Below are 27,550 nucleotides of genomic sequence, written 5' to 3'. Positions count from 1 at the left end.
AGCAGTCAGCTCCTAAAGGGTAAACACAAGGAATTTTTCTGTCGTTGTTGGAAATCTATCTTACTAACTGATACCCGATCAAAAATACTCCATAGGAGGCACGCCCAGGTGCAATGACTATGGTGAATGTGCTGCATATGGGACATCATCAGTCACTGCTTCGCCCAGGCTGCTGCTGACCCTGGTCACATGATTAATGAAACCACATAGCGTTCACTCATTTGAGACAGCCTCTTTTCCTTTGAACTTTAACTGGTAGAACCAGTTCCATTTTTCCCTGAAAGATTTCTTTCCTCCAGGATTCATGAATTTGAAAGGGAATGTCAAAATTCACTGACCGTGAAACCTGACCCGACGCACCGCATTCTCAGTAAGCTGGTCTGAAGGGCAAGCGAGACAAACAATTCAGCTGCTACAGATACTGGAACTGAGAAAAAACAAGGAGCACAACTTCCTCTTATAATGGTGCCCCCTCACTCTATGGTAGGTGAAGAAGAAATATAAATTAAGTCTTTTCATTTCCCTTAACCATGTCATTCACGCCATCGCAATTGAATTTTCCACTTCAGTGGATATTTGCACCAATATATCCTGAAATCCGTTCGTTTAAAACAAGTGGTTTCATCTTTGGTGGTCTTGTTCTCAGGAAAATATAATAATTTTGATGATGTTATTGGAATTTATTGTAGAGCCATAGTGGGGTCTGAAGGTCTGTGTTTGTGTGCCTTTGTGGGACTTAAATTGAACTAAAGGCAGCAGGTCTGAAGGCTTTGATTATCAGCAGATAAGCTATGTTTGAAATGTTAAGTAGGTAAACATGGGGGAGGTTTTAGAATGTAAGGTGTAAAGGGAACAATTGCATTTTTAAGTAAACCGGATTAGTTGAATTCAAAAGAGAGAGAGAGAGAGAGTGAAATATTACCTCTTGGCAGGAGAAGTTAAGAAACAATGGGCAGAATTTTCTGGCTGGCGTGTGGGTGGCGCAGCCCGCACGCCAGCGCTTAAAATGTCGCGCGAGCGGCCCGACGTCAGCGCGCAGCATCGCGATATTTCGGTCGACGGGCACGCTATGCAGTGGGACGCGCGCCCGCCATTAATTAAAGGCCTCGTTAACTTGCCAATCGTCGACGATTTCGAGGGGTCCGTGCGAACTTCAGCTCGGCGCACAGGCCCAACCGGCAGGCGGGTGGGTGAATTTTTTACCAACTTCATCCAGTGGCGGGATGAGGTTTGATAGCGGTTTTAAAAACGTTTAATAAAATTTTTGTTTATTTCATTAACATGTCCCATCTCATATGACATTTTCACATGAGGGGCACATGTTAATGAATTTTTTATTGTTCTTTTTTTTTATATTTGCCAGCCTTTCAGCGATCTCCCTGAGGCAGCACTTTGCCTCAGGAAGATGTGCGCATGCATGAAAGAGCGCACTCTGACAGTTGGGGAATCACCCCCCCCCACTGCACAGGAAGCGCATAGTGCTTCCCATCAGGCAGCCCGCTGGGCGGGCCTTAATTGGCCCGCCCACTTAAAATGGCGGCAGGGCCTATTTCGGTAGCGGCGATCGGCTGCCCACCCGCCGCTGAGCCGGTGGGGCCCGCCCGCCCATCAAGGGCAAAATTCTTCCCAGTGTGTTTATTTTTCTCAAGGATTACTGGTAAAATTGGTACTATGATAGATTTTATTATTAGGGAGGTAAAAGTCCAAAGGCATAGTGAAACAATGGGAATTTGCATTCAAATGGGAAAAAATGGATAAAGGAAAGAAGGCTGTGTGCAAGGGCAGGAATTCTAAGATCTAACAAGTGTGAAAAACCCTCAGCATCTAAGCCTCAAGCTGCTGTCTACAAAGAACTGAAGTTAAGAAAATTCACTTTGAATTCGACTGTTTCAGGGTATAGTGTGTTTCTTTGCCTGGGTCTTTTAAAATCTGTGTCCTACTGTTGCCTTAACAAAAGTGTAACTGGGAATTAGACTAACCAGGGGATTTAGAAGTTATCGTAGTGATTTGTAGATCTATGTATGCACTTAAAATCATTTCTAATATTAATAAAGGCTAAATTTAGTTTTGTAAGAAACTTAGAAGACTTGGTGGTCTTATTACTACTGAATTCAAGGCACGCATCACAAAATTTATGCAAATTGCAAAACAGTTGTGGCTGTTGTTTCAAGTTTCCCTATGGGATTTGAGCAGCTCAGCATTTACCATCAGCTATGCCATAACATTAGTGGATAAGTATTTCTGTACATTTGTCTTAGTACAACACATCAATATCTGAGTGTTGGTGTTAGTGGACTAGTGCTTCGACACAAATGTTTGTGCACATCTGTTTGTGTATCGTGTAAACTTGTCTATATAGGAAGTATGAGTACATGGTGTGTGTATTTAGGGGGCAGAATTTTGCCCTTGGCAGGGGTGCTCGGTGGGGGAGGTCAGGAAGCCGACTGCCACCCGCGATCGGCTCCGCACCGCGATCTTATGCAGGTTGGCCAATCAGCGCTGCCTGAGGGGAGGAGGGCGAGTGGGCCTAGCATGAACTTCACACATGCATGCAAAAGAGCGCTTCAATCTCCCTGAGTGTCATAAAGCTATTAATATATATATCATTGGAAAATAATTTTCTTTAAAAATAGAGGTTTAGTCTGTGGGTGTGTCTTAATTGAATTAAAGCCAGTTAGTCTGGGTGCTTTGATGTGTACTAGTTTTGAGATGTAAACAGAGAGGTAGAGTGCATTTGCATTTTTTGAATAGAACATTCAAGGAGCAGGGTGAAACTACCACCTAGCCAGTAGACACCAAGCAATATGTTTATATTATTAATAAAATTGGTTCTATGAAAGGGATTTTATTGTTAGAAGGTGGAGTTCAAAGAGGCTGGTGAGACAATGAGAATTTACATTCAAGGGTAATGATCGATGGATGCCCTTGCGAATGGAAAGTTATCTCAAGTGGTGTTCCCCAGGGCTCTGTGTTGGGACCCTTGCTGTTTGTGTTATATATTAACGATTTGGACGTGAACGTTGGGGGGGGGGGGGGTGGGGAATGATTGGGAAATTTGCAGATGACACAAAGATTGGCCGAGTAGTGGATAGTGTAGAGGATAGCCATAATTTCCAAAACGATATAGATGGGTTGGTGGAGTGGGCGGTAAAGTGGCAGATGGATTTTAACATAGAGAAGTGTGAGGTCATACATTTAGGGAGGTCAAACAGTTACAGGGATTACACAATAAATGGGAATATACTAAGAGGGGTAGATGAAGTGAGAGACCTTGGCGTACAAGTACACAGGTCCCTGAAGGCAGCAGTTCAAGTAGACAAGGTTGTAAAGAAGGCATATGGAATGCTCTCCTTCATTGGCAGAGGTATAGAATATAAAAATAAGGATATAATGTTGGAATTGTATAAAACATTGGTGAGGCCACAGCTGGAGTATTGTGTGCAGTTCTGGTCACCACATTACAGGACGGATGTAATAGCTCTGGAGAGAGTGCAGAGGAGGTTTACAAGAATGTTGCCAGGGTTAGAAAAGTGTAGCTATGAGGAGAGATTGGATAGGTTGGGGTTATTTTCCTTAGAACAAAAAAGGCTGAGAGGTGACTTGATTGAGATGTAGAAAATTATGAGGGGAATAGATAGAGTGGACAGGATAAAATTGTTTCTCTTGATGGAGAATTCTAGAACCAGGGGAAATAGATTCAAGATAAGTGGCAGGAGGTGCAGGGGGGACATGAGGAAGAACTTTTTTACACAGAGGGTAGTGGGTGTCTGGAATTCACTACCAAAGTTGGTGGTAGAGGCAGGAACTTTAAATTCTTTTAAAAGGTACCTGGATCTGCACCTTAAGTGCTGTAAGCTGCAGGGCTATGGGCCGAGTGTAGGAAGGTGGGATTAGAAAGGGTACCTGGGTGTCCTTGGGCTGGCATGGACAAGATGGGCCAAATGGCTTCCTTCTGCGCTGTAACTTTTCTATGGTTCTAATGTCCTGTGCTAGGTATAACAGCAGTTTTGTGTGTGTAGAGCAGAGGCAATGTGAGCTCAAAAGGCAGCTATAAGCTTCTAAATGTCTCCACAGGAACCAAAGTGAAAAGAACCTAATTTTGAATTCGTAATGTGAAAATGCTTTGCCTGGTGTCTGATTAAGTCTATGGGTTGCTGTTGCCTTAATGGGGATTAGTTTGGAAATTTGTTAAAAGTTATGATCATAGTAATTTGTAGCCATGTGTATATTAACTTGTGTAAATTAATAAAATGTTTTATTTAGCTTAATATGAAAAATCTCGAACTGGTGGTACGATTCCTTAATTTGCAGTTGCATCTCAAACGTAACACTTAAAATTATAGGTTATGACAGTTGTTTAAAGTTTCCCTCTGGGGCTTTTTTAAAAAAATAACTCAGCTTTACCAACTGCTCGGTCATAACACTGAGGCACGGAGCTGCCTCAGGGAGATGAAGCGCTGTTTAAAAAAAAGTAAAAATGTCATAAAACATGCCCCCTCATGTGACTCTGTCGGCAGGCGTGCTAACGACTCCAGTGCGTGCCCGTCGACCTATCGCGGGAGTGCGCGTTGATGTCCACACGCTCGGCCGACGTCAATGTGCTTTATTTCATGCTCTGGCATGTTGGCGCGTGCCTGCACACCAAGCGTAATTTTACGCCCAGAGGAAAATTTTCTGTGATCAGATGATCCATATGGACAGAAAAGCATGAGCCTGCGCTCACACTGCACCACAGGAAGATCACTATCCTGGCAAAGCCATATGCACACTCCACCTGCTTCTCTCTGTTCAATAAAAACATTATGAATTTCCCTCTCCTGGCATCTCTCCAACAAAGCAAACAATAAATACAATACTGGGTAATCAACTATGCCCTAAAAATCAGAATCAGCATGAGTTAAACTTGAATTAACAGGCAAATCGCAGTCAATTATAAATTATAAGTTACACATTAAATGGCAGATACTGCTAAGATAGATCTTACGAATTGGCTTGGCAGTCCACTCAGCATATATATCATCAATTTCAGTCACAAAGTCCTTCAAAACTCTGTCTTCTTTATGAAGAATTTCAGCTCTTCTTCTTGGGTTTAGCCTGATCCCCAGCTGACAGCAGAGCACAACAAACCTCAGTTCCATGGGCACAGTCTTCACCAAAAATGGCACACATCTGCAGAACATCCTCAAATCTGCTTTTAACAGTCTGGATGGCATGGTTCCACTAATGTTATCTTCAAGTAACTGAAACAGCCACAGCAACTGCATATTTTCCTATTCTTAGCTTTTGGATCTAGCCTCTGTCTTCTTCAGCCTGCCTATACTGCACCACTGGGATCATCATCTGAAATCTGATGGCACTAGTGTCCTTTTACATGGTTTCAACCAGTTTCAGTCTCCCTGAAGTTTTGGTTTCAATCTTAGTTTCAATCTTAGTTTCCTTAGAAACTGGAAGGGCCGGTTTGCTTTCTCAGTTTCCCTTTTCAGTATCCCTTTTCAATTAGGGCCTGCCTCAAAAAATACAAGCTTTGAAACTATAGATTCCATCACACTTGTTTGACCCCAGTCTTCACTGTGATAGGGTTTTTGGTGGTTCTGTTGGTGAGGATCACAGCTTGCATGCCATTGTGGAGCAGGCGGAGGGTGGTGACAAATTTCTGAGGGCAGCCAAATTTGAGGTGGATGCTCTATGGTTCTCAAAGTCAAAGGGCGGAATCATTCCAGGTTTTCACTCAGTGTGGTAGCGGGTGGGAAAAAGAACATTTTACCCGCCAGCCACAATGGTGGTTTTTCACGCCATATTGTCACATTCCTGCCTGATTAATAATTCATTCCTGGGAAACACACCAGGTTGCTGGCAGGGCAGCCTCCAATTTTCCTGTCCCGCCGTCACCTCAGGCCTTCAGTAAACCGGGCATCATATTTAAAGGCTGCTCCCGCACAGAGCTAGTATTCTTCGAGGGATAGGAAGCTTCTGGGAACGGATGGCTGCCAAGGGGAGGAAACATGCTGCCCCCAAATTTAGTGATGCCTCTCTTGAGCACCTACTGGATGCAGTGGAGGCCCGCCGCGATATCCTCTACCCGTGCTCTGGGTGAAGACCAGCAAGCAAGGCCACCAATCCAGCATGGGAGGCGGTGGTAGTGGTGGTCAGTGCCATCCAGTGCAGCAAGAGGATGAATGCTCCCATCCATCCCACCAGGGTAAGTCACTGTTCTCATCATTCTCAACTCACACACTCAAAAACCCATCATACATCCACAGGGATCTCACACCTTGAGGGGAAACACCACAAACTCTCACACATACCCTCACATCTCCATCAGGCTTATATCCTGTGGAGCTCGAGGCTTCATCCCGTCCATGGCTCTGCTCACCACACAAATATTTCATGCAGTGCCAGGGGTCCTGCTCACACTCTCTCCATCTGTTTTCATGCAGGAGAAGCTGGCTCACAGCAGCAAGGAGGTTCCACATTAGTGGAGTGGAGTGGCCCACATTAGGCCCCTCACACACTTAGAGAAGCATGCCACCATGCTGACTGTGAGGATGCAGACTGTGTCTGTGGCGATGGGGAGGTCAGGGGTGAACACCCACATGAGGATTCTGCAGCACTTCATCACTCTCTCTCAATGCAACTGTGAGTGCTCTCTCTCCTGCTTTTGACTGCACTGCCATGCACTAATCATCCCAGCTTTGGCTCACAGGGAGCTCTGCCGAGGGAATAACGGCCTCAGCCAGCCAGTCCCTCAGCTCCATCCAGGTCCTCACCTCCAGCCAAGAGGACACCTTCACCATTGAAGAGCTGGAAATAAGCAGCCTGGAAGACCTGTCACAGTGCTTACTGACATCCTCCACCAGCGCAAAGACACACAACTCGGCAGGACTTAGATCTAGAGTAGGCTTGGTTCACAATCTGTTGGTCACCGCAGGCATACATGTCCGCAGAAGGAAGAGGCATTTTAAACCAAGCTCCCCGGCACTCGGAGAACTGCTGGGGAATAATAATCTGTGAGGTCTGAGTGAGATGACGAGCCTCTAGATTCAACTTCCAACTTCCAACTTTTCGTGGAGAATCAGTAGAAGGCAGGGGAACATCACGCAGAGCTGGAACCCATCAACAGAGTGGCACGTGAGTCGGAGCAGTGCATCCACCTGCTCTCTGATGAAGTGGTGTCCACGTGTGCGTGTATGGCGGCCTCCATGGGGATGATGGAGGATGTTATGGACCCTGGTCCAGCAGAACATGGACATGCACGCAGACCTGCACTCCATCATGGCAGCCATGGGTGAGCTCCTGCAGTGGCAAGGCAAAAGGGAAATGTAGCTCCTCGACATCCCTCCAGGTGCTCCTTCCCCTCAAGGAGTCAGGCCGGGGCCCTCAGGCACCTGAAGGGAGGAGGAGTGGCAGCTTGATACCCCTGGGTCATCCACTCAGGAATCTCAGAGGCTGTCCTCTCCCTCTGAGTTCCCTTAGCCTGTGACCCCCTCAACCTCTTCCTCTGTCACCGCAGAGGAAGCAGCTGGCCCACAGGAGGACAGCCAAAGCAAGCCAGGCCCCTAAAGACTTCAGCTGTCCAGAGAATGCATGCTGAAGTCGTCAGAGGCAACAGGGCCAACCATTGCACAGTCTCTCTACCCCTCCAGCAGATGTCAGGGCAGTACATAGAAGAAGTGGTAGACCCAGAAAAGATAAGAATTTCCCATCACAAGTGGTTGCATGGGTAAATGCATTTTGTCACTTCATAATCTGTTCAGTTCCACTGGGTATTGTGTAATGGTGTCTTTCAGCTTCATTCACAGGCTTAGTGAGTCCTCCCCCTGCATTCACCCCCACTAGCAGTTCAGCTGCACGCAGCCGGACCACGAGTGATTTTGGAGGGAGAAGTGTGCGTGTGTGTGTGTGGCAGGGCGTTTCAGAGCCTCGTGCAAGCACACTCACGTGCGTGCAGAGCCTTCCTCTATCACATGAATCTCAATGTCCTGAGCGTTTTCAAAGCTGCCTGCTGGGGTTCTCTTTCAGTTGTCCATCTGAGCTGACCTGCATCTCTGCCCACCCACTGACCGTAGTACCTGTGCCCCGCCCAACACGAGGCTCCTCTCACTTTTGATTTCAGAAGTATGGCTATTGCAAGGTTTGTTTGAAGTTCCCCGTCCTTTGCCTTACCCCAGTCACCCATTTCCTTTCCCCCATCGCTGTTGACCCCCCTGGCACCACCTTCCACCTCCCCACCGTCACCAACCAACCAGAACCCTTTTCTTTCCAGGATGTCCTGGTGAACGTGCACATTCCTTATCTTCCCAAGAATCCCAATGAAGAGCTCTGAAGAAGAGTCATATGGAGTCAAAACTTTAATTCTGTTTCTTTCTCCACGGACGCTGCCAGATCTGCTGAGTTTTACCAGCAGTTTCTGTTTTATTTCAGATTTCCAGCATCTGCAGTATTTTGCTTTTACCTTAAGACTTTTGATTTCTTGTACTGCTAGATCCTTAGGGGCAGAGACTCACAAAATATTTGTGGTTGAATTAGCCTCTTTATTGCAACAGTATTTGGTGTAAAGAAAAGTTTACAATGGTAAAGTTCTATTTTTACCAACAACAGTTTTCTTTACAGCAATTTATCATTCTAAAAATTTTAACAAATAGCTCATTGCAGATAGTACAAGTAACCTTTTTCATATGTCACATGGTAAGGGCTGAACCAAAACAAAAGCAAGTAAATGTAACAGTTAAGATTAGCAGAATTCAAATATCATAGAATTATCATAACTCAGAGACTGCCTTCTCTCCTACACCCCTTTCTTTAAACTCTGGACACTGCATAAGCAATTACTTTGTTTTTCCTGGCAACATGCTCAATTTTTAAGTTGAAGAGCTTCAGCATAAAACTGCAGCAAAACAACTTAAGATTCTTGGCTCAGAACTTCTCCAAGAACATCAATGGATTATGATGTGTAAATTAACATCTCTCTTTGATTATTCAAAATGTATACTGCAAATTGTTGAAGAGCCTCGATAAGGCTTAATGTTTCCTTCTCAATTGTGGAGTACTTTCATTAATGTATATTAAGTTTTCTTGAGGAATAACTGGCTGGACGTTCTATATCAGTATCATCACCTTGGAGCAACACCTCTCCTATGCCTACAGCACTAGCATCAGTAGCTATTTTGAATGATTTGTTAAATTTGGAGCAGCCAAAACAGGTCCATTTATAAATATGGCCTTTAACCTCTGAAAGGCAGTCTGACAAGACTCTGTCCCGTTAACTTTCATATTTTTCTTCAACAAATATGTTAATGGAGCAACAACACCACTCACTGAAATTCATGACAAACTTCCTGTAAAAACCCATATATTCTGAGGAACCAGTATTTCCAGTTTTGTTTTAGGAACGGGAAAAGTTCATTATCACTTGAAATTTAGCTTCTGGGCAACACTCGACCTTCTCCCACAACATGTCCCAAATATATGACTCTGCCCTTGGCAAACTCAGTCTTTGCCAAATTTATTACCAAATCAGTTTTTTATAGCCTATCAAGTAGTGCACTTAGGTGTTCCACAAGTTCTTCCCAAGTGTTACTGCAGACCAATAAATCATGGATATACACAACACAGTTGTTTAATCTGACAATTACTTGGGTTGTCAATCTTTGAAAGTGTATTCTTCATTCCGAATTCCATAACCTAGAACTCGTACAAGCTGCCTGGTGTTACGAAAGGAGAGATTTCTTTGACTCGATCGGTTAATGGAACTGGCCAATAACATTTTCGCAAATCGAACTTGCCAACAAAGTCTGAATTTCCAACTCCATCAATGTAATCCAGTCGGAGAATCGGATAAGAATCATTTTTTATGATAGCATTAACTTTCCTGTAATCAATGCAGAATCTTAGTGATCCATCATGTTTTGGTACCAGTATGAATGGAGAGCTCCAGCTATTTTGATTGGTTCAATGGTATTTATTATTGTCCACCATAAATTCAATTTCCTCTCTGACTTGAGCCAATTTTCCAGTATTGAGTCAGTAATGGTTTTGTTTGATGGGTGTAGCATTTCCCACATCAAAGTCATGCATAGCTGAAGAAGTTTGCTCTAATCAATCTTTCGACACTGACTCATTTTTTTATCAGCTTGGCTATGTTCCCTTGACATTTCTCTGGAAAGTGATGCAATATTCTATCCAAAATTTTTTACACTTCCTTATTGGATAATTTCATTACTGGGGGTTTGATCTGAGAACTTTCAATCTCTGAATCATCTTTTGAATCCTCAAGTGCATTTGCATATCATTTTACTTCTTTACTACCTGGAGTACACTCACTGGTTGACTAACCTCCCTGTCATAATACCATTTCAGTACATTTATATGACACATGCATTGATGTTTCCTTCTGCCTGGGATACTAATTACATAGTTTACCTCATTGAGTGTATTTTTAACATAATAAGGTCCAATCAGCCTAGCCTTCAGTAGTTCATTGGGCAAAGGTAACAGAACTAGTACTTTATACCCAGTTTTAAAGGTTTGAGTTTCAGCTGTCATATCCATTTGCTTTTTCGTTATTCGTTGGGAAACCCAAAGATGTTCCCAAGCGACTGCACACACTTTTGACAATCTTTTTCAAAACCTGAACACATAATCTAACAATTTCTTGTAATTTCCTCTTCCTGGACCATAACTTTCTCCAATGAATTTATGTGGTCCCCTTTATTCATGTCTGTTGACTAACTCAAAGGAACTGAAGCTAGTTGACTCATTAGATGCATCTCTAATGGCAAATAATGGGCCCGTAACTTCTGAGCTCCAGGGTATCGTATTGTGGGGGGTACCCCAAAGATACACCGGGGAACCCACCCCCCCCCTCTGAAATAGACATGTAAGGATTGCATGGCAATTGCCTGGGAAGTGCAAACTTCCTATGTGCAGTTACCCTGCACTGAGAACCATTCGAAAATGCAACTTAAATTGCAAACTTTGATGGATCTGACAGGGTTACACCAATAGTTACCCAGAAAAAGTTATAAGAATTAAAACCTTCTGGGTAAGTATTGTACAGACCCACACCAGCTCCCCATGGGGCTCCCCCCCACACCCCTGAACCCCCAGGGCTGTGACCTCCTCCTGATATAGAGTGTCCAGAGGTGGGATTTTTTGGTCCCGCCCATGGCCAGGATTTTCCAGTCTTGTTGAAACTCAATGGACTTTTGGCTGCCTCTCCAAATTTTCTGTTCCCACTTGCGATGGTTCCTGCCATGGACAGGACTGGAAATTCCCAGCCCAGATAACTTTCTCCCTCGCTGATGCATCGCAGTGTCTGCAGCTTGGCCTCCAGCTCAATGACTCTGAGCTGAAGCTCCTGGGGTCACAAACACTTAGTGCCCTGGATCACAATCCAGGAGCTCCCACATGCTGCAACCATAAAACATCACCTGTCTTGCCATCCTTAATGTGTTTTAATTAACCACTCATTATTTATTGAATTAATTATTTTCCTTTTTAATACATTTTATCAACCCTACTACCAGTCCCTATAGTATTTTAAACCTTAGGAGGAGAATAGCCTTAACCACTTACCAGATACTGACCAAACAGCTAGTTTCTTCCCCTGTTATAGAGTAAGAACCAAATCCTACGGGGTGTAAAAGTTAGAAAAAGCAAAGATGTACCTACTTCCCCCCCTTCCCCTTACTCCCTCATTCACCCAATTCTAGGTCGCACTGAGGGGCCTATATTTATATCCTCTGAAACTAAAGAATTAGCTCAGCCCCAGGTACAGAAAAAACAGTTTAAGCTAGTTTCCTTAATTAAATAACTTCAACTGCTGTCCAGTGGAGAGATTATCTAACCCTGCCTAAGCCTGGGTGAAATTTAGAATGTATGAGTGAATTTCAGTTGGATGTTAAAAGTTAAATACAAACAAAATCAGATTTTCAGAAATCTAACCTAACTCCCAGTGTTCTTGTTCAAAGTCACACTCCATTCCCACACAATCTACTAGAACCTGACTAAATAGTTAATTGAAATTGGGTATTGGGATCAATAGAGCTGATATAATTGACAGTTGGAGCTCCCCAAACATTTGACGTGTGACATGTCTTGTAAAATTCAATCAAATTTCCATGCAATTCTGACCAATAGAAGTGCTTCATTACTTTAGCCTGAGTATTTCTTATTCTGAAAAGCCCTGCTAACGGAATCTCATTGGCAGGTCTTAAAACTTCCCCTCGGTAGCTAGGAGGGACAATTTGATGGACGACTGTCTTCTCATCCGCTTATATCTGAGAAGTTTCCCACTTCCTCATCACTATGTTGTTTTTTTTTGCTAATAACCTTAATGGACCCTTACTGATTCTTCCTCAGAATACACTGTCTGAGGGAATGCCCCCAAACCAGGGTCTGCTTGTAGGGCTTAAATAAAGAAAGCTCAGCTAAATAATTCAGCCTTGCTGTATTCAGAGTCTTTGACCTCATTCAAATTCCCAAAAAAGTCCTATCATCCCTCTCAATTGATTCCTCTTTATCCTGTTTAGCCTTATGAGCCTGAGCCCTAGTGCAATCCAGGATGTTTCTCCTGCAAAATCTCACCTCAGCTGGCACTTTTAAAAGATGCTAATACTCTCAAACATGCCAAATCATCACCCGGTATAAAATCTACCCCTTTAATACGTAAACTAAGAATAGTTCCCAAAGTAACAACTCCATTTACTAAATCGCTTCAAGGACTAATTTTATACAAGGGAACAGAACAGGTTCATATCTATCATGAATACCCTCTATCAATACTTTTTCTTCCATCAAACCATCTGGAAGACAAATCATATCATTATCCACCATCAATGACTAAACTGCCCCACTATCTCTGAAAATATTAATGTGTTTGTTTTTTTGGAGGATTAAGAGAGTATCCACCATTCTTGTAGGTTGTGAGGGAACATTTTGCGATTGTATTATTGTGACTGTTTTATAACCCGTTTCCTTTATTGGTGAAATCTTTGGAAAAGACTATTACTGCTACTGATTTATCTTTTACCTTCCAACAATTCGTTTTGACATGCCCCGTCTTATGGCAGTGAAATAATAAAGGTTTCTTTACATTCCTTTATACTTTATACTGTAGAATGGATATGCTAATCTATGAGGCACATGGTGATGTGGCACTGACATCAGGCAGTCATGTTCTAGGTGCTGTAGGCAGCGACAGGTAGTCTTGAAGAGAGATGTGCCCTACCTGTATCTCACCATGTACATACTGTAAATAGTGCAAATAAACTAGGCTTGAAGTAAATGCCCTGATACATCTACAGCTCTTCCTTGCTGAAATCCTAGCTTAGCACATTCTACAACATATACAAACATTTTTGTTGACTGTAACAGCTTCTACTTTCTCCCTAAAGCCAGGGTCTTTTCCATTCACAAACTCTCTATTCCTCAAGAGTCCCTGGCCGGGATTTTCCGCATGCTGGCATTGGGCATGCTCGATAGCTTGAGTGGACAATATGGCATGAAGGAACGTTGTGAAACCAGTTTGCAATTGTACACTCAGCTGGTCGATGACGGGTCACGTTCCCTGCCATCGGACGTCAGGAAGATCATTATAATACTTCAGTATATCATTCTGAGGCCAGCCCGTCGGACTCATCCCCTTCTGCTGGTTCGTCCCCCCACCTCAGCAGGAAAACACAGTGGTGCAGAACAACTGTGACGTGCAAAAGTCGGGACTTACTGCCAGGAAAGGAGATGCTGGAGCCCGACAGCAATGGGATCCTGGAGGAACGTCATGGCATGCTGGGTGGATTCTCATGCGCGTGGATCTGCTGCAAAGCAGCTCACAGAAGTTGGAAAGTCACAGTTGATGCTCACAATGAATGATGGTCAAGGGGGTGGGAGAGGAAGGTCTAGGATTGACTGGGAGAGGAAGAGGTGTCGGGGCGTGAGGTTGGGAGAGGGGGAATGAAGATGCTGGAGGAGTGAGGTTGGGAAGGAGGGAATGAAGATGTCGGGGGGGTGAGGTTGGAGGGGGAGGAAGTACAGAGGAGGAGGGGGTAATGGGGGAGAGGATGGCAACTGAGGAGGTAGCTTTAAGAGGGGCGGAAGGTATAAGGCAAGGAATTCAGAGGGGAGAAGAGTGTGAAGAGGGGAAGGAGTACAGAGAGAGAAAGAAGGGCAGAGAGGGGAGGAAGGAGTCCAGGGGGAGGAAGGAGTCCAGGGGGAGGAAGGAGTGCAGAGAAGGGAGGGAGGAAGGAGTGTGGAAAGGGGAGGGAGTAAGGGTGGAGGAAATAGTAAGGGTGGAAGGAGGAGTCAGGAAGGGGGAAGGAGTAAAGCTAGAGGAAGAAGTGAGGGTGACTGAGGGAGTCAGGAAGGGGGAAGGAGTAAGGCTGGAGGAAGAAGTGAGACTGGAGGAAGAGGTAAGGCTGGAGGAAGGAGTTGGGAGTGGAGAAGGACTAAGGGTGCCGGAAGAAGTAAGTGTGTCTGAGGGAGTCAGGAGGGGGAGGGACTAAGCGGAGGGCGAGTCCTGGAGGGGGAAGGCGGTGGAGTAGTGGGGGGACTAAGGGGGGCAGGGATCCAGAGGGGGTAAGGGGTTCCAAGGGAGAAGGGGTCTGGAGTGGGGGAGGGGTTCTGGGGGGGCTGGGGGTTGGAAGGATCCGGAGTCTGGGAATGTCCAGGTGAATGTGCAAGGTAGGGGTCTGATGAGTCCATGACTGCCTCCTCAGGAGTGAACAGAGTGGGCGTGGTTTGAGGGAATGGTGAAGATGACTGAGGGCAGAGTGAGGTGATCAGGCGGAAGGGTGAGTGTTCGACGGCGAGGGTGGTTGGTGGGGACTTGGAGGCAGGCACTGGGAGTGGGAAGGAGGAGGTCGGGGAGGTGAATGTGGATGGGGTGAGATCTTCGGAAAGGAAGGGAAGGTGAATGTTTATCTGGACATCCCTGAAGGAAAAGGGTTGTGGCTGGTAGGTCACAGAGGGGAGGTGGAAGCTGATGCCAGGGGGGTCAACTGTGATGGGGGAAAGGAAATGGGTGACTGGGAGAGGAGAAAAGACAGGGGAGCACACAAGAAACCGAATCCAGACCATGCTGTCCAAATCGAAAGTGAAATGACAGTCATGGAGGGTGAGGTCAGGTGGAGTGTGCTCATTGGCTAGGCAGAGATGCAGGTCAGCTCAGATGGACAACTGAAATCCAATCCCAGCAGGCAGTGTTCCAAATGCTCAGGACATTGAGGTGAGTATGAAACGTGAAGGATTTGCTTGCGTGGGAGAAGGGCTTGCACAAGACTCCAAAAGGCTCTGCCACACACACACACACACACACACACACACACACACACTTCTCCCTCCAGAATCACTCATTGGACAGCTACACTCTCTGCGGTGACAGAGGATGAGGTTAAGGGGCTTACAGGCAAAGGGGACCTGGAGGGAGAGGACAGCCTCTGAGATTCCTGAGTGGATGACCCAGGGGTGTCCAGCTGCTGCTGCTCCTCCTTTCGGGTACCCAGAAGCCCTGGTCTAACTCCTCAAGGGGAAGGAGCACCTGGAGGGACGTTGAGGTGCCCCGTTTCCCCCTCACGTTGCCACTGCAGGAACTCACCCATGGCTCTCACGATGGAGTGCAGGTCTGCACACATCTCCACGTTCTGCTGGATCAAGGTCTCCATGGCATCTGCCATCCTTCAGACATGCATGTGTGGGCGCCACTTCATCAGAGAGCAGGCGATGCACTCCTCCGACTCGCTTACCACTCTGCTGAGGGCTTCCAACAGCTCTGCATGATATTCGCCTGCCTTCCGCTGACTCTCCGCGATGAGTTGGAAGGCCAAATCCAAAGGCTTGTCATCTGACTCGGACCTCACAGATGCCTGATCCCCAGCAGTCCTCCGAATGCCGGGGAATTCGCATGAACCTGTCTCCTGCTGTGGACCTGTGCCCGTGCGGTGACCACCAGATTGTGAATCGGAGCCTACTCTAGATCTAGGTTCCACCGAGGTGTGTGACTCTGTGCTGGTGGAGGGTGTGGGTAAGCGTTGTGTTGGGTCTTCCAGGCTGCTTATTTTCAGCTCTTCAATAGAGGTGGTGTCCTCTTGGCTGGAGGTGAGGGAATGGCTGGCTGAGAGTGTCAGTTGCTTGGCAGAGCTCCCTGTGAACCAAAGTAGAGATAAGCAGTGCATGGCAGCAGAGTCAAAAGCAGGAGAGAGAGCACTCACATTTGCGTTGAGAGAGGGATGATGTGGTGCAGGATCCTTGCGACGGTATTCACTGCCGACCTCACTGTCACCACAGAAACAGTCCATGTCCTCACCAGTCAGAGCATTGGCACTCTCCTCAAAGTGAGTGAGGGACCAAATGTGGGCCACTCCACCCCCAGCCTGCAACCTCTTCCTGCTGTTGTGAGCAGGATTCTCCAGCATGAAAACAGATGGAGAGAGTGTGAACAGGGCACATGGCACTGCATGGAATGTTTGTATGGTGAGCAGAGCCATGGACAGGATGAGGACGGGAGCTCAAGAGAGTATGAGCCTGATGGAGATATGAGGGTGTGTGAGAGTTAGTGGTGTAGTCCCCTGAGGAGTGAGATCCCTGTGGATGTGTGATGGGTTTGTGAGTGTGTGAGTTGAGGGTGATGAGAAGAGTGAATTACCTTGGCAGAACGGATGAGACCATTCATCCTGCAGCGGCACTGGGTGGCTGTCCTCTTTTGCACGGCATTGGCACTGACCACCGCCTCCCACCTCTCTGCAGCTTTTCTGATAATGCTGTTAACCCAACCTTTGTTAATTGTCACAAATCATTCAGAAATAAATCTTCCCTAAAAAATCTTCCATGTTATCATACAACTGTACTGAAGGGACAAGGTCATGGTGTGGTGGGCAAATAAGAGCCTGCCTGCCATGGAAACAGTGTGTTTCCCGGGAATTCATAATTAATGTGGTGGGTTTGGGAGAATATGGTGTGAAAAACCGCCATTGCAGCCAGCAGGTAAAATAACATTTTTACCTGCCCGTTAACGCACTTAGTGCACATCTGGGATGATTCTGCCCCCTGTATGTTTGCAGATGGAGATCTACTGCCCCCTAGCTGCCTGTGTGATACATCGTACCCGTCTGCCAAAACCGCAGCTTCCCTTATTTTAGAAATGTTTTAGTCTTAAATGTGTGACTTCTTAGCTAATGTTTATAAATTCTTCCATTACTATTATTTCATATACAGTCCCAAAATTCTTTTCTGACTTCAATGATTGAAGCCATCAGTTAAACAGAAGTTCTTTCTCCCCAGCAAATTCTACCAATGTTTGATGCTGTTATGATCTCAGAGCCTTAAATTTTAATTGATACGCTTCAGGGACAAGCTCATTATTACAAGCTATTAAATACCACAGTCTTATGATTTCATAACATGAAGATTGCTCTTCCAAAAGACTTGAATAAACATCCAATGCTTTTCGCATCAAAATAATGTATTTTGCAAAATAAGAGTCCATGTGTGCTCTAGCCACACTAGCTTTGTAGTAACTTTCTCAAATGAGGTGAAATGTCTCTCAACTCCGTCCTCAGTGAACTTAGGCAGTAGGTGATTATTCGTAGCTAAATCATAACCCGAAGTGGGACTCAATTCATTGTCTAAACTATTCATTCCTCTGTCATTATGTAACCTAAGCCTTCAGATCATGTTGCCTAATTTTTTTCTCTCTTTGAAGCTCTCGTTCCCATTCTCTTTCTTTCCTTGCTAACTTCTCTTTCCAGAATTCAATTTCAAGCTTCTGCATTTTTTTTTTGTAATTTGAGCTGCTTCATTTCATTTTCCATTCCAAGCTGCTTCATCTGCAACTGAATGCCAACTAATTTAAGCTGCACTGGACCTGGGTTAGGCTTTTCTTCTTAAATTTCAAATGCCATCTTATTACATCAATTACTTCTGCTTTTTTAGCCCCTGATTTTGATGTTATCTATAGCTTTTCCGCTAATGCTATTAACCTAACCTTCGTTAATTGTCGCAAATCATTCAGAAATAAATCTTCCTTCTCAAGAAAAGCCTCAGCAATTGACAAAGCCATTCTGTTTTCCAATAGGTACAGTAAAATGCACCATGGAATCTTGTTAGCCTAAACTTTAGCAAATCCCAGCACCGATATCTGTCCCAGGATTCGAAATCCCACAAAGAGCCCCCAGTTTTGTTATGATCTCAATCGAGACTTGTTTAAAAATAAGAAATCCAAAATTCCAGTTATTATTGAAAGATTGAAGCCACAAATTCAACGGTTTAAAACAAAAGCTTTTTCCAACCAGAATCAAACAAAATAAAGGCTAAATATTATAAATATTATCTTGTGTAGCCACCTATATGTTAAAACTCATAATCGGCCAAAGTTAAACATGAATTAATAGGCAAATTGTGGTTGATTATAAATGAGAAATTATGGATTAAATGGTCGATACAACTACATCAGATCTTGTCTTGGCAGTCCACTCAGCATATATGTTATCAATGTCAATCTGCCTTCTTCACAAAGAAGTTCAACTCCTTTTCTTCTAGAATTTAACCTGATCTCCTGCTGACAGCAGCACACAGCCAACTTGAGTTCCATAGGGATGGTCTTCACCAAAAATGGCACACATCTGCAGAAATTCCTCAACTTTACTTACTTCAGTCTGGATAGCAGAGATCCACTAATGTTATCTTCAACTAACAGAAACAGCCACAACAACTTTTTTACCAAAACAAAAATAGCTGGAAAAACTCAGCAGGTCTGACAGCATCTGTGGAAAGGAAGACAGAGTTAATGTTTCGAGTCCATATGACTTCATCAGAACTCAGTTCTGATGAAGAGTGATATGGACTTGAAACGTTAACTGTGCTCCCCTCCACAGATGCTGTCAGACCTGCTGAGATTTTCCAGCTATTTTTGTTTTAGCTTCAGATTTCCAGCATCCGCATTTTGCTTTTACAACAACTTTTTATTTGCCAATACTTAGCTTCTGGATCTAGCTGCTGTCTTCTTCGTTCTGCCTGCACTACGCCACTGGGGTCATCATCTGAGCTCTGATGGCTCTGTGTTCTTTTATGTGGTCTCAACCATTTTTGGTTTCCAATCTCAGTTTCAGCCTTAGTTTATTTAGAAACTGGAGGGGTCAGTTGAGCTTCTCAGTTTCCCTTTCAGTTCCCCTTAGTGTCAGTCTCAAAAAATACAAGTTTTGAAACCACAGATTCCATCACAGAGGACATTAGCTAGAATAGCAAGATCGAAAATGGCAGTGCTGGGGTCAAATCAGTCTTGCATGCTGACTGACATCACAATCTGCCAACTCTGCATACTTCCACTGCACGTCTGCATTACCCATACTAACAAACTCACCAAGATGGCGTTCAGTACACCGTGCTCCAGACGTCTGTGTGTGTGTACACCTACCAGCAAAATTGCATGAGCTATTGTGCACATTTCACAGCCACAGATTAGAGGCTGCAGGTGAAAAAATTATTCCATGTCAGATGATTAGCTTTTTCTTGTATCTTGTCCAAGGCAGAAGTGCTAGAAAAAAGGCTTCACAAACATGGGGTCAGCACCTCAGGTTTTGGGGGCTGTTATGGCCACAGTCGATGTTATTTGCTGAGCAAGCCACATCGCAGAGGGAAACTTGTCTTACTGGTCCTAACTTTTTTTGTTTTGTATTTTGAAAATGAGGGGAAATCTACTGATCCCAGAAGCATAGAATCCCAGTAACACTTCTAGGATTTTAAAATTAAAAGGTTTATTAACAAGAAGAAGAAAAAACTTAAATACAGAAGATTAAAATTACACAGTCAAAACAATCTTACAAAACATTTCCCCAAGAAAACCCACTTGGTCAGAACACACAAGTAAACTACTTGGCCACTGCAACCTTATAGATTTTTAACATTAAAAAATCCAAAAACATTACTCAAGGCAAAAATTGCCGCTACTTTAATAAATTATTCCACACAACTTCTCACTCTCATCCACACTGCTGCGGACATCTGAAGCAAGTTCAGCAACAGATTGCTTTCTGAAAACAAAGATTTATCTGGCCTGAAACTAGATGGCTGTTTCAAATTCACAACCTTCCACAGCACAGAGCTGGTCACAGGACATCACCTCCACACAACCCACCTCTTCCTTAAATAAAAGCAAAATACTGCGGATGCTGGAAATCTGAAACAAAAACAGAGAATGCTGGAAAAACTCAGCAGGTCTGACAGCATCTGTGGAGAGAAATACAGAGTTAATGTTTCGAGTCCGCATGACTTCTTCAGAGTTAAAGAGAAGTAAAAATGTGATGAAATTTATACTGTTTAAGGGGGGTGGAGCTGGTGAAGCTGGGTAGAAGGCCAGCGATTGGTGGGGGCAAAGAGAGATTGCCAAAGATGTCACGAACAAAAGGACAAAGGGGTGTAAATGGTAGTGGTGCTGGTTAGAATGTGCTAATAGCAGGACAAGGGTAAGTACTCTGGAAAGAACAACATCAACAAGTGACAGATGGCCCTTGTGGGGGGAGGGGACAGTGGTGGGAAAAAAGATTGAAAATAGGATATAAGGTGATAAACAATGAATAAAAATGAAAATAAATAAAAATAAAAATCGGTGGATAAAAAATAAAAATTTAAAAATGAATATTGAGAAAAGGGGATAAAAAAGGGGTGAGGATGGAGGAGAGAGTTCATGGTCTGAAGTTGTGGAACTCAATTTTAATCCCGGAAGGCTGTAAAGTGCCTAGTCGGAAGATGAGGTGCTGTGCCTCCAGTTTGCGTTGAGCTTCACTGGAACATTGCAGCAGGCCAAGGACGGACATGTGGGCATGAGAGCAGGGTGGAGTGTTGAAATGACAAGCAATGGGGAGGTCTGGGTAATGCTTGCGGACAGTACGAAGGTGTTCTGCAAAGCGGTCACCCAGTCTGCGTTTGGTCTCTTCAATGTAGAGGAAACCTCATTGGAAGCAGCAGTAGACCAAATTGAAGGAGGTGCAAATGAAGTGCTGCTTCATCTGAAAGGAGTGTTTGGGACCTTGGATGGTGAGGAGGGACAAGGTAAAGGGGCAGGTGTTACACCTTCTGCGATTGCATGGGTAGGTGCCGTGGGAGGGGGATGAGGTGTTGGGGGTGATAGAGGAGTGGACCAGGGTGTCCCGGAGGGAATGGTCCCTACGGAATGCCGACAGTGGGGGTGAAGGGAAGATGTGTTTGGTGGTGGCATCATGCTGGAGTTGGCGGAAATGGTGGAGGATGATTCTTTGAATGCGGAGGCTGGTGGAGTGAAAAGTAAGGACAAGGGGGGACCCTATAATGGGTCTGGGAGGGAGAGGAAGATGCGAGGGCAGAGGCACGGGAGATAGGTCGGACATGGTTGAGGCCCCTGTCAACCACAGTGTGTGGGAAACCTCGGTTAAAGAAGAAGACAGACATGTCGGAAGCACCGTTTTGGAAAGTGGCATCATCGGAACAGATGCGACGGAGGCGAAGGAATTGAGAGAATGGGGTGGCATCCTTACAGGAAGCGGGGTGTGAGGAGCTGTAGTCGAGGTAGTTGTGGGAGTCGGTGGGCTTGTAATGAATATTGGTAGACAGTCTATCACCAGAAATTGAGACAGAGGGGTCAAGGAAGGGAAGTGTCAGAGATGAACCATGTGAAAGTGATGGAGGGGTGGAAATTGGAAGCAAAATTGATAAATTTTTCCAGGTCCAGTTGAGAGCATGAAGCAGCACTGAAACAGTCATTGATGTACCGAAAAAGGAGTTGTGGGAGGGGGCCTGAGTAGGACTGGAACAAGGAATATTCCACATACCCCATAAAGAGACAGGCATAACTGGGCCCCATGTGGGTACCCATAGCCACACCTTTTATTTGGACGAAGTGAAACAAGTTTAAGGAGAAATTGTTTAGTGAGAGAACAAGTTCAGCCAGGCGGAGGAGAGTGGTGCTGGATGGGGATTGTTTGGGCTGCTGTTCAAGGAAGAAGCAGAGAGCCCTCAGACCATCCCGGTGGGGGATGGAGGTGTACAGGGATTGGACGTCCATGGTGAAGGAGGCAGTTAGGGCCAAGGAACTGGAAATTGTTGATATGACATAGGACATCGGAGGAATCACAGATGTAGGTGGGAAGAGACTGGACAAGGGGCGAGAGAACAGAGTCAAGATAGGAAGAACTGAGTTCCGTGGGTAGGAACAGGCTGACATGATCGGTCTACTGGGACAGCCCTGTTTGTGAATTTTGGGGAGGAGGTAGAAGCGGGCTGTCCAGAGTTGGGAGACTATGAGGTTGGAAGCTGTAGAGGGAAGATCTCCAGAGGAGATGAGGTCAGTGACACTCCTGGAAACATTGGCTTGATGGTGGTGGGGTCATGGTCCAGGGGGAAGTAGGAGGAAGTGTATGAGAGTTAGAGGTCAGTACGCCAGGCAACAACAGTACCACCCTTGTCAGCAAGTTTGATAACAAAGTCAGGGTTGGACCTGAGAGAGTGGAGTGCGGCAAGTTCAGAAGGAGACAGGTTAGAAAAGGGAGAGGAGCAGAGAAATTGGAATGGCCGATATCACACCGACAGTTCTCAATGAAAAGATCAAGAGCAGGTAAGAGGCCAGAGGGAGGGTTCCAGGTGGAGAGAGAGTACTGGAGGCGGGTGAAAGGATCCGTTGAACAGGGGGAGGACTCCTGCCCAAAGAAGTGAGCACGGAGACGAAGGGGGTGGAAGAAGAGTTCAGCATCGTGCTGAGCCCAATATTCATTGAGGTGAGGGCGTAAGGGTATGAAACTGAGTCCTTTGCTGAGTAATGAACGTTCAGCATCAGAGAGGGGAAGGTCAGAGGGTATGGTGAATACATGGCAAGGGCTGGGATCTCCCTTAAATATCTTTTTTCCCTTTCATCCCAGACTCCAATGTTGTAAGCACCTCTTTGAACTTAACTTTTCCAAAATATAGAAATCTTTCATGTCTTCCTATTGTCTCCATTTTCAGGTCAAAAAAAATTTAATAACCTTCCCTAACCTTTGTAAGTTATGAAAGTTCCTTAAACTCCCTTTGAAATTTAGCAGCTGAAAAATCAAGTCCTTACCTATCACCTAATGCAAATTTTAAAACCCATCTTATTTACCTGTAATTCCAACTTCACCATAGCCTCTCACTATAAATGCATGCATCTAGCATTTACCTTTCATCTCTCAGTTCCCACAGACAAGCTTTCTTTACCAACCTTCCCCCAGTTTAATTACCCATGGACGCGCACACAGCCTTCTTTATAGGATACCACCATATTCCCAAAAATATTAAAAAAAGATAACATCCATCTTCACAGGGGCACTGAAAATTTCTACAGAGTTGCGAATTGTTCAGGTAAAAGTTGAGTTTAGAACCAAAGAGGAACTTAAGCTTCTTGAAAGAAGTTTTAGCAATGGAGGAAGATTGAAAACTCCACTTGTGATACAATAAAGCCAAGAACATCAGTGGGTAAAGGACTGAGGCCATCAAAGGCAAGAGATGGTTGTTGGCTGGACTTACAGTAGCAGAAATGAAGAGGAGAATAACAGATGGAGAGTTTAGTGGAGGACAACAAAAGTGCAACCATACAACAATTAGGGGAAGGAAAGGAAATAACTGAGTATGAAAAGGAATAACTAGCCATTTAAGAGGGTAGGAGAAGGGTTAAAGGAAATATGTCGTGGGTTAGGGGTGGTGCGGAAATTAAGAATATTACAGGCTTGGGGATTCTCTGGAGCAAGTTATGGAAGACTGAATAAGTTTGACTCTGAAATGTTAAGAACCTAAGTTGACATGTACATGAGTGCCAATAGTTCAGAGGATCATGTGGGAATATAAGAAGGATCCATTACTTTGTGAATAGTCATTGGACATATGTTTTCTTGGCATGCAGGTTGGCAGCGAATTGGCAATATTGGTGCCTTTCTTCATAACTGCCTGCATCTACATGATCGTCAATCTTATATCCTCTATACCACTTTGGATGAAGGGATTAACCAAAATCTTGCCAATCATCTGTCTGTGTATGTTCGTTGTGCACAATGGAAAAAAGTTTTTATGCAGTCATCACAGTCTTCTAAAACTACTCACGGGCCTAATGTTTTCGGCAGTGGGTGATGTGCTTCTTCTCATGGATGATATTAAGTTTTTCATTGGAGGTAAGCAGAATGTTCTGAAATCAGATCCTGACGCAGATTGGAATAAGCATAAGAACACAATAAGATGATGTTGTATAGAGAGTAGATATTGCTTGCCACCTTGCTAGCAGCAGTTGTTGAGTTGGAGTCCAAGACAACCTGTCTCACACTCCCTTGGCAATCTTCAGACCATGGTGAGGTTCTTGATGGAACACCACTTAAAATTATTTTACCTTGCAGGAAAGAAATTGGCACTATCCCTACTCATCCAAAAGGAGTGGAATTCCTGCCTGCTGATCACAGTGACACTAACAGGGTCCACTTTTACAGCTGTTGGATTGTATGAGGAGATGCAGCAATTATCAGGGTGAAACGTAGAGAAAAACATTAAATAATCAAAAAAATGGCATATTCAGATCAGTCACTTTGAACCAAAGGTATGAGCACATACACCCAATTTAAATAGCTCCACTGGGTTGTGCCACAACCAAACATTTGTGGCAGATCCTGTCAAATTTTCTTCTATTTTCTTTCAAATCTTCTCCCCTTGGCTGAGGGTGTTCAGTATTTCTGGGTGCAATTTCATTGGAGGAAGACATAGCCTTGTACCTCACACAAGTGGATATTTTATGAGCCTAAACAGTGAGAATTAACAGGCTTCTAGATTGTTGGAAGATATCACCCATGAGCCTGACCTTTTTTCACTTGATGATGACACACCCAACAGGCAGGAGCTCCTAGATGAGGAGCAGATACCCTGGCCTATTCTTTCCTTATCCAAGAGAAGATCAATTGCAGCAGTCCCGCTGTTCCCTTTGTTTTAATCTTTCAGGTTTAAATAGTTTTTTAAAATTAATTAAGCTACTTGGGAAGTCTGGATCATTAATTTTCTTTAACATTTGTTAAGACAAATCATGTTTAACCAATTTGATTGAGTTTTTTTTGTGGTAACAGAGATGGTTGGTGAGGGTAATGCAGTTGATGGGTCTACATGGACTTCCAAAAGGATTTTAAGAATACAATCTATTTAGTAATCAAAATCATGGACCAAAAGGGGGAGTGGAAGCATGGGTACAAATTTGAATGAATGGCAGGAAACAGTTGTGGTGAACTGTTGTTTTTTAGACTGGAGGAAGGTATACAGTGGGATTCCCCTGGGGTTGGTACTCAGACCACTACTTTGTTTTATATATATATTGATGACTTTTATTAATGGAGTACAGGGCACAGTTTCAAAATTTACAGCTGACAGAAAACTTGGAAGTTTGTGAACTGTGAGGAGGTTAGTGATGGACTTCAAGAGGATGATCACAGGCTGTTGGAATGGGCAGAAGTACAAGTTTTGAAATTTAATTCAGAAAAATGTGAAGTGATATGTTTTAGTAGGGAGAACAAGGAGAAGCATTATAAATTGAAGTGTACAATTCTAATGCGGGTGCAGGAACAGAAAGACCTGGGTGTATAAATCATTGAAGGTGGCAGGGCAGGTTGACAAAGTACTTAAAAAGGCATAAAGGATCTTGGGTTTTATGAATAGAGACATAAAGAGTATAAAAGCAAGGAAGTTATGATGAATCTTTAGAAAACATTGATTCAGCCTCAACTGGAGATTGTGTCCAACCTGGACACCACATATTAGGAAGGATGTGAAGGTTTAGAGAGGGTGCAGAAAAGATTTAAAAGAATGGTTCCAGGGATGAGGGATTTCCGTTATATGGACAGATTGGAGAAGCTGGGACTGTTCTCCTTGGAGAAGAGAAGATTAAGAGAAGATGTGATTGAGGTGTTTAACATCATGAGGGATCTGGACAGAGTAAATAGGGAGAAACTGTTCGCATTGGTGAAGCATGAAGAACCAGACGATACAGATTTCAGGTGATTAACAAAAGAACCAAAGGTGGCATGAGGAAAATTATTTTTATGCAGCGGGTGGCTATGATCTGGAATGTCCTGCCTGGAGGCAAATTCAATCTGGCTTTTAGAAAGGAATTGGGTAAGCACCTGAAGAGAAAAAAGTTGCAGGGCTACAGAGAAGTGGGACTAGCTAAACTGCTCTTGCAGACAGCCAGCACAGATTCAACATCAAGTGGCCCCCAACTAAACCATTTCATGAAACCATTCTATGATTCTATTATAAAAGAACAAAACTTGCATTGTTATAGTACTTTCAGCATAAAGCATTGTTCTAAGACACTTCAAATTCAGTCTTCCATTACACTATTCATTAGTTAGAGTGATGTCAGAGTTACTAATTTCATTTCTTTTTAACTTCAGGTGGAGCCATGTTTGCTCTTGCTCATTGTCTCTACACATGGGCCTTTGGGTTCAAGCCTCTGAATCTCCGAGCTGGAAGTTTACTGGCCACTGTAGTCGTGCTGGGTTTGATCTTTCTCAGCAGGTGTTCGAAGATGTGGCAGATGTTGCTGCTCTGTTGTTACTGTGTCTTGATTGGAGTCATGTCCTGGAGAGCCAATGCTGAGGTGCTGTTCTATCGCCAAAGGACAGCAACCAAGGTGACTGGTGCAATTGGAGCTGTGCTTTTTATGGTATCTGACTTCACTTTGGCTACAAACCTGCTATGTTTTCCTGTGCCACATGACCTGTTAATTGTCATGACCACTTACTATCTGGCACAACTGTTTATTACCCTCGGTATTGTAAGAGATAACAAAATGAAGGGTGACTAGATTGACCTTACGTAACTGTTCAATAGAGATTGTTTGATATTGTAATTTCAGTGAAATGTCAGATGTTTTTCAATAAGCAGCAATAGATATAGATATATAATATGAACACAATTTTCCAATTTGCAACTTGTGTTTGATATGGGCCTCATCACCAACACATATATTTTTGCTTATATTTACCGAAATTATTCTTTTATTCTGTATTTTTAGCTCTTGAATTCATGGAACTTCAATGTGGAAAGTAAGATGTACAGGGTTTGTCCTGTCAATATATACACAAGGGATCTGTACTGCTGTTCTCATGGTTGCACTAAGTCAGAACACAAAGATCTCTCAGTACCATTAATTTGATATACATGTAAATTAATAAAGCAATATAAATTAAGTTTTTTTTGAAGCTACTGAGACCCTTCCACAGTCTAACACAACAGAACTTGGACATCCCTACTCTAAGACATTCTAATAGCTTCCCCCCCTTGCCTAGTTCAAAACCAGACGAGAGCAGTGTGTAGGCATGTAAGTGATTTGTGTTTGTCTGCTTTTTCCCTATAAATCTCAAATCTTCCTGTGTTAATCTTTCAATATAGTTTTTTTAGAACCTTTATTAATGGTTCACATAATGACCTTTAATAAGGCCTGATGGTCTGGCTATTAAATAGTTTCAATTCCATATTCAATATATATTCAAAATTATATATAATTCAACCAGAGTTATCAGGCAGTAAGTAGGTTTCTTTATAATTGAAT

At 44.0% G+C, this 27,550-nt stretch overlaps 1 protein-coding gene across 1 annotated transcript; it reads left to right on the top strand.

Moving 5' to 3' along the window:
- Positions 1 to 183: 183 nt before the first annotated feature.
- On the top strand, positions 184 to 27,550 carry LOC144694879 (lysoplasmalogenase TMEM86A-like). The gene is made up of 3 exons (XM_078565542.1): positions 184 to 483; positions 23,873 to 24,137; positions 26,391 to 27,550. Exons 1-3 carry the CDS (start codon positions 463 to 465, stop codon positions 26,801 to 26,803), a joined length of 699 nt encoding a protein of 232 aa, XP_078421668.1. The 5' UTR covers positions 184 to 462; the 3' UTR covers positions 26,804 to 27,550.

This window comes from Cetorhinus maximus, chromosome 20, assembly GCF_964194155.1.
Source record: "Cetorhinus maximus chromosome 20, sCetMax3.hap1.1, whole genome shotgun sequence".
NCBI classification, from domain to species: domain Eukaryota; kingdom Metazoa; phylum Chordata; class Chondrichthyes; order Lamniformes; family Cetorhinidae; genus Cetorhinus; species Cetorhinus maximus.
The sequence above is the reverse complement of the archived record's forward strand: the minus strand, read 5'-3'. Positions and strand labels throughout refer to the sequence as shown.